The 12,228-nt window shown below is 42.6% G+C and overlaps 1 protein-coding gene across 1 annotated transcript; it reads left to right on the top strand.

The window, feature by feature from the left end:
• Positions 1-2,928: 2,928 nt before the first annotated feature.
• On the top strand, positions 2,929-11,103 carry NIPAL1 (NIPA like domain containing 1). Its single transcript, XM_015862358.3, has 6 exons — positions 2,929-3,216; positions 6,732-6,995; positions 7,534-7,590; positions 8,081-8,171; positions 8,500-8,660; positions 9,417-11,103. The coding sequence occupies exons 2-6, from the start codon at positions 6,749-6,751 to the stop codon at positions 10,019-10,021; spliced, it is 1,161 nt and encodes a 386-aa protein (XP_015717844.2). The 5' UTR covers positions 2,929-3,216; positions 6,732-6,748; the 3' UTR covers positions 10,022-11,103.
• Positions 11,104-12,228: the final 1,125 nt, after the last annotated feature.

Below are 12,228 nucleotides of genomic sequence, written 5' to 3'. Positions count from 1 at the left end.
ATGCGGCACACAGACAGCACCAGATGATAGGAGCCTATGTCAAAGCCTTTTACCAGTATAGAAGATAGATAATGGTGACCACACAGAAGTGCCCCTAACTCTGAATAGTCTGGCTGGATTTCTTTTCAGTAGAATTGTATTTCAGAGTAAAGCAATGTGGGAAATCTGGGCTCATTACGCAGAGTAATTTTGCTAAAGTGCAGACAAAAGTTATTCCACTGAGATTAATTCTTTTTATTTCAAAGAAATCATTGATGTGATACAGCCACTAATAAAAGTGGTAGAAAATGCACCTGGAGTACAGTGTCCAGGCCTGGAGCACCAGCACAAAGATTCAGATCTGCTGGTCCAGAGGAAGCCTTGGTGATGCTCAGAGGTCTGGGGCACCTCTTCTGTGTGGAAGGATTGAGGAAGCTGGGCTTGTTCAGTCAGGAGTAGAGAAGGCTCCAGAAGACCTCAACACAGCCTTCCAGTACTTGGAGGAAGATGAAGATCAACTTTGTACATGGTCTAACACTGACAGAACAAGAGCTAATGGTTTTAAACTAAAAGAGGGGAGATTTGGATTAGACTCCAGAAAGACAGTATTCACTAGGAGGGCAATGCGGCACTTACACAGCTGCCTAGAGAAGCTGAGGGTGTCTGATACCTTACCTGGAAGTGCCCAAGACCAGGTTTGATGGTGCCCTGGACAACCTGAGCTGATGGGTGGCAGCCCTACCCACAGCTGGGGGTTGGAACTGGGTGGGCTTTAAGATCCAGCCCAAGCACTTCTATAATTCTATGATGCAATTTATATTTCAACAGAGGAATAAGAGTATCTCAGATTAAATATTGTATTCCTTAATTAAAAATACTTCAACTCTCACCATCTACTGAAGGAGTTGGATGGTAGAGAAATATACCTACAGAAGTATTAACCACATCATTCCTCAGTATTCTTCTAGGTACCACAGTGAACATCAGAACCACAGTGAGCTCTCTGCAGAATCATCAGCTGAGCTGCTTGCAAAGATCAACTCTTAGCATGCTCCAGTTGCTGTGCAGGAAGCTGGGAACATGACACACAACAGAGCCAGAAACGTGAACCCTCCAAGCTGACTGGTGGGAGGGGACTCAAAGTAAATACAGGAGCTGAAGATGTGTACCCATTCAATGCATAGCATGCTTGTGTTGTATAAGAAGATGAAGTTTGCTCTCACATTTTCAGATTATGCTTTTAGATGTCAATAAAACTGCTTCAAATAATATTTAGAAATATTGATCTCTTGTAGCAGTAATCTGTTTTAGAAACAATGAAGCTGAGAATAAAGTTGAGAAATCACATTATTTCTACAAGGCAGCCCCCTCATGGCTCAGGCCATGTTCCATAGTATTTCCTACAGCAGTGTAGACATTGTAAAGATAAAGAGGAGAGGTCCCTAAATGCATGCAGCACTGCTTATATTCAAAAAATAAATGCAGAAATAAATTATTATTATTAATAATAATAATAATAATAATAATAATCAGACTAAGACTTTGAAATAGATCTCTCAGTCTAACCCAAATACCATGTGACCAAGGCTTGGAACTCTGAGTTGTTATGAAACCATGTTTTGCCACCTTGCACCAGCATTAATAAACTTTGTAATACCAAAGATCACTGACTTAGGAACAGTGCTACAAAGCATGGCTGCAACCCAGCAGCAAGTCCCTGCCATGCTCTGGATCTGTGCTCTATTTGCAGCTCAGTTTGCATCCAGCTTGTGGTCCGTGTGCCCGCTCCAGGTCCTGATTATCCCAGGTAGCAAGGAGACACCTCTAGATTAGTGCAGAATAACATACATTGTGGAAATGTATTTCATATAACCATGCTAAAAACACAGGCTTCATCTTCTGCCTTGAAACTACTGATTGAGTAATAAGGCTAATTGCTTCTATTCAGCCACACCTGAGCAAACAGCTCCAGAATCTGCCACCTGCCTATGGGACAAGTGGTGTGCATGGGCAGCACATTGCACTCTTTGTGTAGCTGCATGCTCACCTCTCCTCCCAGAAGTGAACGGGAGCAAAGTTAAATTAGAATGTCACCAAATCAATTGAGTTGGGAGGGACCCTTAAAGATCATCTATCCCAGCTCCTCCACAATGGACAGGAACACTTACAGCTCAGTCAGGTGCTCAGAGCCCCGTCCAGCCTGACCTTGAATGTCTCTAAGGATGGGGCTTCCACCAGTTCTCTGGGCAAGCCATCCTTGTTGTAAAAAAATTCGTCCTTATTTTCAATATAAATCTCCCCTCTTCTGGTTTGAAACCATTTCCTCTTGTCCTACTACAACAGACCACAGAATCACAGAATGACCCGGGTTGGAAGGGACCTCAAGGATCATGTAGTTCCAACCCCCTGCCTGGCAGGGCCACCAAACATACACATTTACTAGATCAGGTTGCCCAGGGCCCTGTCCAACCTGGTCTTGAACACCTCCAAGGACGGGGCATCCACAACCTCCCTGGGCAGCCTGTTCCAGGGCCTAACCACTCTCCTAGTGAAGAACTTCCCCCTAACATCCAACCTAAATCTTCCCTCTTTTAACTTAAAACCATTTCCCCGTGTCCTGCTATTGTCAGCCCTTTCGTCAGACCATGAATTCTTCCCTGGATGTGCTCCGGTACGCAGGTCTATGCCACCCCCGTACTTAGGACCCCACATCTGAATGCAATGCTCCGAGAGAGCAGAGGGGCAGGATAATCTCCCTCGACCTTTTGGCCACACTTCGCCCAGGTTACGGTCGACTTTTTGGGCTGCGAGGGCACACTGCTGTAGCAGAAATGAGAGAGCTGGCCGTATGCAGCACCGGGACGGGCAGCCATCAGTCCGGCCGCGAGTAACCCCGGCCCCGCAAACGACGGCCACGGCACGACGGGCGTCCCACGGTCCGCCTCCGTCGGGGCGGGACGGACAAGGGACAGCCAAGGGACAGACAAGGGCCAGACAAGGGACAGACAAGGGCCGGGCTGTGCCGCTGCCGCCGCCTCCTGCCCGCTGCGGGGCAGGCACGGGGCGCGATCGGTCAGTGCTGCGCGGGGGGTGCGCGGCTTCGGGACCACCGCGTTGCGCCGAGCTGTGAACAGGAGGCGGCTCGTAAGCAGGAAGCTCCGCTGCCATGAACATCTCTCCCCCCAGCACGGGGCTGCTGCGATGACCGCTGCTTTCCTCCGCCGCGACGTCGCGCAGGTGTTGGTCGGGGGGTTGTGGCGCTGGGAGGGCTCCTGCCGGGGGTGGGCGGTGTGAGCGGGGGGCGAGGAGCGGCCGTGTGATGAAATGGTGATAATAATTCGCATGTTTGACTTTCGGGAGCGGCTTTGTAGCTGTAAACTCGCTTTGCAGCTTCTTTTGTGTGTTTCTGTGCCGGGAAGCTGTAGACCCCGCAGTCAGGGTTTAGTAGGGATGGACACGGCAGTCGCTGGTTTCTATGGGTCTGTGACACTGCAGAAGGTTACACGGGATATGAGCAGTGTGGCTGAACCCTGCCTGCCTGCTGCTTGTCGTCAGATGGTGCTCAGGTGGATGAGGAAAATCTCACTGGGAAAACAGTCAAAGGTGAAGCGGTGTGTCCGCCTCCAGTTGTGGATGGTTTCCTGTTGCTATCAGCCTTGAGTCAGAGCTCCCAGCGTTTATTTCTGAAGGAGCGGCCCTGGTGACAGTTTCATGTTGACATTTGGGAGTGGGGAGGAGAAACCGGCTTAGCTACAGCAACCAGGTACTGTGTGAACCGTAGGAGCCCTCCCTTCTTTGGGACCCCATCGACTCCTGCAGTCCTTCCAGGCATTCCTTAAGCTGTTTGCAATGGGCCGCAAAGCTGCAGTACCTCCTGCATCAGCCTCCTCCATCACCTCTCCCTCCATTCTTTGAGCTGCAGAATACTATCGTTCTTTATGCAAGTGGAACAAATGATAATAAGTAATAAACCGTGGTCACAGCTGCTCAAAGTGACACCCTTCAGCTGGTAGAGGGGACACACTGAAGATCCAGGCTCTCTTTGTAAATGTGAGCTGTTATTGGGTTTCAGAAAAGAGTGGCTAGTGATGTTCTGCAGGTGTCATGATGGAATTGTCACAATTGGGTGTCATACGGTCTGACGGGGAACAGAAAACTAAAGAACAAGTAGTGGATCATATAGAAGGCGATGAGCTGCCATTCTTCTACACGTTCATCATTCACCAAAAAAATAAGTGAGAAAAATGTTGTTTTCTTCCCTGTAAAAACACAACACACTGGCACAAAAACACATGTACAACCTTGGGCAGCCAAAAGGCCATACTTACGAAGCGTTTTTGTGCTTTCTTTTAATTAAAGGCCACAGCTGCTGCTGCCTCTAACACAAGGCCTGCAGTAGCCAAGCGGTGTTACAGCCTTCGCCAGTCCTGTTCAGCATCATTGTAAGAAGTTAAGCAATGCACTCAGTGCTTCGTTCCTTTTCTCTCTCTGTCTTTTATTAAATATTATTTACTATGCAGCTTTTCCTTTGATCCGAGTACCTCTAAGAAACAAAACTAAAGCTGCATTACTTTGCAGATGGCAAAAACACTGTAATGTTTTTGGATTCTCCTTTCCTAGAGGATTTTTATAGAGAATCCATAGAGACTGTATGAGAGCAACTGGCCATATAGCCACGTTTTCTTGGTATACATTTCTTTGCCAGATGGCAGCTGAGAAATCCAAAACCTTTCTGGGACTTCTGGCAGAGGAGCAGCTCTGGCCACACTGCAGACATTTAGGCAATCTTCAGTGTTCCACAGAGGTGACCCTGCCATTGCAGGAGCAGGTGATGTAATTTAGGTCATGTTGTGTTTGCGCTGTGTGCAGTGATGACACATCTATAAACAGCTGTGTGGGAAATCCTGACTGTCAGAATACATCAACCCTAATCTGACACTGAGTTGTTGCTTTTTTTTTTAACTGATGTAAAAGACACTCAAACTGTCAGGGAAACTCTATTGTTTAAATAGACCAGCTCACCCAGTTCATGTATCAGATTTTCTTTGTTTTCCTTGTTCATCTACAAGTATTTGCTGCAGAGCAGCTAACGCCTCTCATAAAACACATTCAACTCACTCTATGACAAAACAGATTGAATAGCTTTGCTTTTGAGCCTTCACAAGCCCACAGTAAATGGGAACAGATCCACAGAGGAGTGCTCAGCAGGGCATGCTGCAGCACTGAAGTAGGCTGGCAGGCAGTAGGACTCAGGGTAAGGGAGCAGGAGAGGGGAGCAATGAGCAGGCAGGAGGACATGACCCAGGAGCTTTCCAAACTGAGGAACTATGGTAATACTTCACACTAATACTTTAGTATTTATAAATGTTTTCCGATACAGATGCAAATTTATATTTCTTATTCCTGTTTCTTTTCTTCTTATCCTGTTTCTTTTGGATTATTCAGTTGCAACTTCTAGAAATGGTATGATTTCAGAACAGTAGTATCTTCATGCTATGCATTAATGTATTCTAAATGCAATATACAGGCATACTCATCCTGTGCACCTTTTTTATAAAGAAGTCTGGCTAAGCAATTCAAAACGACTTCTATTAGGTCGAAACTCTCTTGACAAACAAGGAAATATGACTGAAAATCAAGTGGAATCTTACAGCAGTGTGTTTGCAGCACCATGTGGCACAGGACACCCTAGAGCAGGCATTCATTCTTCAGTCCTTGCTTGCAAATGGTGGTATCTCCTAGTGTTGGTGTCAGCACTCTCAGCTGCAGATGAAGACAGGCTGTCAAACTTCATACCATTTCTAATTCTTTTGATGTTTTACGTTTTCCATCCTGAGCAGTATTAGGTGAATTATCCAAGGTTAATTATTGTTAATTGTGTAATGAAGTACTTCTGACTCAATATTAATACTTCTATAGCTTAGGTAGGAGAAGGCACAGAGGCACATCCTTTTCTACCAAATATCCAAATGTTTTTTCCATTGAAAAAAGAAAAAGTACATTGCTGATGGTGCCGTTAAGCGGGATGATTCCTTCATGTGTCATGTAATTACAGGGAAAAAAACAGAAACAAAATGATTTGTTACATCCAATGTTTTCTGTGAATTACAATGGACTAAGCTTTTGTACTTACTTTAAACTATATAACTGCTGATACGTATTTTAGCAATAAAACCTTTCATTCCAATACAGGCTGTCCTCAAAAGCTGTTTCAGCCTTATTGTATGATCCCCACTATGTAGGTGCTTTATGAACAAGAAACTGAATTTTCTGCCTAACCTGCTGTGTTGTAGCATTGCTGTCCCTCTGGTGCTCCCCAGTGCAAAATAATTCCTCCTTTTGTTCTTCTCTTTTCACATGGATTTGGCTGTGGGTTTGTGATTCGGAGATGTGGTCTCTGCACAAAACAGAACACTTTATTTTGAGGTTTCAGGTTAACATTTCAGTATTTCAAGTTGAATTTTGCATTGAAGGTAATACCTGATTGCTGCATTCCTTGGGATTGTTGTAATTGCTTGACTGAGCCTATGTAGTGAGAAAATCTCTATATAAAGTAAGGCATGCACCTGTGAATTAGAGGAATGTGTGGTGGTCCTGGGACAGAACTAAATATGTTGTATGGATTTTGTGCTGGCACTCCAGGAACTATCTGCAGGGCCAGAAGGGACATGGAAAAGAGTGAGCAGCACCGGGTCAGGCGCCTTCAGAGTTGTACCTGGCAGGTGAATAGCTCTCCCTGCTTCCTCCCTCAGGTGCCGTGTTTGGGCTTATGCCATCACATCTACCAGGCCTGGGGCAAGGCCTTCAGCAGGGCCAAACCTCTCCTTCTCTCCTCACCCCTATGGACGGGACTTTCAATGAAACAAACCTGAGGCCATCTACACCTGTCGGAAGCCAGTACCAACTCTACATTGGCCTGGCTCTGGCGGTCAGTTCCAGCATCTTCATTGGATCCAGCTTCATCCTGAAGAAGAAGGGTCTCCTGAAGTTGGCTGCCAAAGGAGCAACCCGTGCTGGTAAGCAGTGCTCCTGCTGGGAATGGCTTGATGGTTTCAATACCAGTCATGCTAGCACTGACATACAATTCCTCCCTGACAGCAGTCAGGTACCAAGTGAAGTTCTCTCTTCGTCCTAATCTTCAAAAAGTCTATATCTCTATCATTTTTCCTTAATTTTTCTGCCTCTTTTGAGATAGGAAGTCATGAAAATATCTCCTTCACTTTTAAAAGCAAAAACTGCAATGAGCTATAGAAGTACTTATTACAAGAGTTTCTACAGTTAGTACAAGTAATCTTCCATTGATGGCAGCAGATGTAGAACTAGAAACATGTCAAGAGCTTTAAACTCCTCCTCAGACCAATCTGATAATTGCCTTTATGACATTTACATGTACAGTGTTAGCAGTTGTTCTTTTGTTTGTTGCGTTTATTACAAAATCTGTTATTCCAGAGAACTAAATACTGTTTTTCAATTGAGAATTGAAGCTGTGCTTTTTTTGTTAAAATAAGGTGATTTCTCTCATCTAAAGTGAGATTTTTTTTTCCCCACTTCCAGGACAGGGTGGATATTCTTACTTGAAGGAATGGCTTTGGTGGGCTGGACTACTTTCAAGTAAGTCACCCTTTTATCTCCTAACTATATATAAATGCTACATAAAACAGTTCATTTTTAACAAATTCATTTTCTAATTTTTCGCTTACCTCGGTTAAAACAAATACCTTTGCGATCACCTTTATGACTGAAACCATTCTGGCATCTCATATCAACTATTTTCTTTGTTCTTTGGGGTTCTTTGCAGAACAGCAGCCTCTTCTTTATTATCTAGTCAGAAGCAATGTGGTTGAATCTGTCCAGCTTCTATACATTGTCACTGTTCCTTGCAGGAAGGTGTAGTCAGTGCAGAGCTGTTCTGCTAGTGCCTGCCTTCAGCTCTGTCATCATAGTCATACTGCAGCACACAATACTTATATATTTATATATATACATACATATATACGTGTGTATATGTATATATATATACACATATATACTTATATACGCATATAACTTTCTCCAGTTCTTGTTTTCATAGTGTTCATCCAAATGTTCTTTTTTTCTGCAGTGGGATTGGGAGAAGCTGCAAACTTTGCTGCCTATGCCTTTGCACCAGCAACCTTAGTTACTCCTTTGGGTGCCCTGAGTGTTCTCATAAGGTTAGTGCAAATTGGAGGCAAAGTGGTCATTCACTGTCTGAGGGGAAAATGATGTCTTTGGTTAAAAGCAGATAATTTTAATAAGAAAACTGAAGGGCAATTGCAGATAAGAAAGGCTTGTTGTTCCTCAGTGCGAGGATCCCTTGATTATTTAGATATTAATCTCCTGGGTGGAGGGAATGACCTTTGTTGTGCAAAGCTCCTTGTAATTTGGTTGTTTCAAGCATGTTTCCCCTGTATCCAAACTCAAGAGTCTTCAAGTTATTCATATTACAAAGTCTCATATGGCTGGTGGACCCGAACCTTTTATTTCTGTTTTGTCCAACAGTGCTATATTGTCATCCTACTTTCTGAAAGAGAAGCTGAATATTCATGGCAAGTTGGGCTGTATTCTGAGTGTTTTGGGTTCGACAGTCATGGTTATTCATGCCCCAGAAGAGGAGGAGATCACCTCGCTGGATGAGATGGAAATAAAACTGCAAGATCCAGGTCTGTACACTTAACCTGACACACATCATGGCAGACATGACAGATTTTGATGTGCTCTCACTTCACTGGATCTGTTGATGAGTGAGTGGATTGAAATAACTAATCTGAAGGTCCTGGCTGCAGAGCTTCCTTGAAGTGATTGTGCCAGAAACCCAGAATCCTTAACACATGCACGAGTACATATGGCTTCTGCATACATACCGTATTTCCCAAAGATGCGGGCTTGAAAGCAGTTTGCCTTACATGGCTTCTTGCGGATTATTTGAGTAAGAAATAATGCATCGATTCTTCCTACCTTCCAGCCCATTGAGGAGCTCTAAGGCTCTATAAACCATGTTACCTCCACTTAAAATAAATCACAGCTTTAAATAAGGTTACTTTCAACCAGTTCTTAAATTACTTCATTTGAAATGCTGTTCAATTCTAAGTCTACCTTGCTCTAAGTAAGCAAACAAATATCCTTGATGATAGCCCCGGATTACACTTCACAGGGAATGTGTGTTTGAGAAGTAGAAGAATTTCATATGGAGGAGTGTAGCATAGGACAAAATGGGATAAATTCAAGTTAGTTCATAAGTCAGCTCATAATTTAAAAGCTCATACAAAGTTAAAGTTGGCATTTTAAGTACAATGCATGTATTTTGTGTTTATTTCAATGCAATGTGTCTGCTTCAGTTCTTAAAGAAACTGAAGTTTAACAACTTCTAGCATGTGTTTGAATGTAGTCTGATATTTCATCTTTCCTCCTTCATACAGCGTTTGTTGCATTTGCTGTTCTCCTAATCTCTGTCGCCCTCGTGCTGATATTCATTGTGGCTCCACGGAGAGGTCAAACAAATATACTGATCTACATTTTAATTTGCTCACTCATTGGTGCTTTCTCCGTCTCATCTGTCAAAGGCCTGGGCATTGCCATTAAAGAAATGCTGGAGTGGAAGCCGGTTTATCGACGTCCCCTGGTTTATGTTTTGGTGGGAATCCTATTGCTTTCAGTCAGCACCCAGATTAATTATCTCAACAAAGCACTGGACACATTTAACACATCTCTAGTGACACCTATTTATTACGTGTGTTTCACCATGACAGTGGTGACATGCTCCATCATCCTGTTCAAGGAATGGAGTAGCATGGACCTGGATGACATCATTGGGACCCTCAGTGGATTCTGCTGTATAATAATAGGAATTTTTCTATTACATGCTTTCAAAAATACTGATATCACCTGGAGTCAGCTGATGTCCAGTGTTACAAAAGAATCATCATTACCGCACTGCGAGTATGAAACCTCTCACACTTTACTGGAGAGCATGGAAGACCCAGCTGTGGTGTATGGGGAGGACAATGTTTTATTCAGCCAATGAAGCTCTCAAGGGACAATTCCTCATCCCACTGTCGTGATTTGCAGACTCACTTGTATCTATCTACTGGACCACTGTGACAGTGCTGTCCTCTGGAATACTGCCTGTAAAGGCACGCTCCTCTGTATGCCAGCTGTTGGTAATAATGAATCAATAATTATTATGTTCAATAATTGACATGAGGGACAGAAACCTGATGGTTATAATATGTCAAGCAGTGAACAAGTTTGTCTAATTTTTATGAAGCATCTCCTATTGGAGAATTTTAGCAAGAAAGGATTTTTTTCCATATCTTGGGTCGTTCTGGGTGAGCTCAGAACTCTTGCCAGAGCTTTAAGCAAGAGAGCTGGATTATTAAAAATGACTTTTAATCAGCTGAGATTCATATGCCGAGCAGAACCTCTTCTTAAAACAGGCTGCATAATGTGCAAGCTCACAGTTTATCTGTAGGAACAAAATGGTTGCTACAACATGCAGCATGCTTGTGCACGGGCTTGTGTTGTGCCAAGTTAAACTCGATGCCAAAGCCATGTACTTCCTTTCTGAAAGGAAAGTTGTAAATTACAACTTTCTTACTTGTAAATTATTTTTCATTTATTTTAGTGGGGATTTAGAGGCTATCAAAACCTGAGAAGTGTCTCTAGGGATACTTGCTTGAAGTTATTTCTAAACTGCAAGCATCTTTCTTTTCAACTTGAACAGGTTTGTAATTGACATATGTACAGGAGGAAGTAGTAATTATACCAATCACCTAGATGTTATTTCTAATCCTTGATTAGATGAAGCAGGAATTCTGTATTTCCTACCGTACCTCCTTGTCTACTTTTATATAAAAATAACATCTTCTAGGAAAATGATGTTATTTTCTTGTAATGTCAGAAAATCCAAGTTAATGCTTATTTCTGTGGTGTACAAGAACTCTAAAATGTTACAAAGTAAATTATTATCTTTTGTATAGAAGCTTTTGCTAGAAGAGGTATTATTTTTGGAAGTGTTCATATTTAGCAAATGATTTGGAAGAATTTTAATTTTTACTGAAATTTTGCTACTATTTTTCTCGTAATAAATTATACATGGATTACCTATTAAATGACTGGTGTTTTGTAAGCATGGGGGAAAAAAGAGAGTAATTCACATTTACAATCAGCAATAAAAGCGGTTTTAGCATCACATCCTGTGCGCACGCACAGATTCAAGAGGAAGAAGATCTCTTCTGAAGTCCCTGTGCAGTTAATGTGAATCTGGCTACATCATGACCTTCTTTTAGTAGCTTTGCCTTCTGATTTTTTTCTGATAGGAAAGCAAATCTTAGAAAAGCCAGCTGTGAGACTACCTTTAACTAAAAAGCCTGCAATATTCAGATGAAGATGAAGGGCAGAGTATGTGGTGACCAAGAGGTTTGGGTGTCTCCTATGGAGTGACTCAGGTTGTTTGGATGTGTTATTTTCACTCTTAGGTTCTGCAGAAAGCATCAGCAAGGAGTATTTAATACTGATGATAATATTAGCTGCCGTAAGACAAGGATTTTGAGGGACAAGATTGGCAGGCAAATGAAATGCCTTCCCCTTCTAAAGTAGGGAAGGAAAACCAAAGCTGAATATTAGGGAGTTTTTTATTGTGCTCACGTCTTTACGGACAGCCTTTCCATAAATATTCAGATTTTCCAGGCAGCAAAATGGAAGCTATTTCTTAAAGTAATCTGAAGTTTTTGGGAAGAAGGTAGAATGGTTAACAAATGGAACAAATAAAACCTTAGAGGCAATACATCACTAAGCAAATTGGGTCTTTTAAAATGCGGAAATAAAACCATCTTGGTAGTTACTCATTGTTACCATAACTCAGGACAAACGAGCAATTAAATTAATTACACAGCTGTGCTGATGAGATGTAGGTAAATCAAGAAGACTCAAATAGGTTACATGATCTGCAGGGAATTTGGAAGGTCATTATTCTGTGTAAGAACCTGCCTTCCCATCCACACTTAAAACAGCCATGCCCCAGTCAGGTTTGTTCCCCAAGAATTCTCATTCGGAACTTAAATTTCTTTACTCACGATGGCTGTAGCCTGGAGTTCTATCTTTAATTGTATACTCATGGCAAACGTCATTCTCTTACTATTTAAATTCCAACAAATCCAAACTGGCAAATGTTGTAGGAAACTTTAAGTGTTTTTCCCATAACTGACTCCTTTTTGTCAAGTTTCTAAGCTG

Source organism: Coturnix japonica, chromosome 4 (assembly GCF_054131305.1).
Source record: "Coturnix japonica strain WE chromosome 4, WE-NBRP24, whole genome shotgun sequence".
In the NCBI taxonomy this organism is placed as follows: domain Eukaryota; kingdom Metazoa; phylum Chordata; class Aves; order Galliformes; family Phasianidae; genus Coturnix; species Coturnix japonica.
The sequence above is the reverse complement of the archived record's forward strand: the minus strand, read 5'-3'. Positions and strand labels throughout refer to the sequence as shown.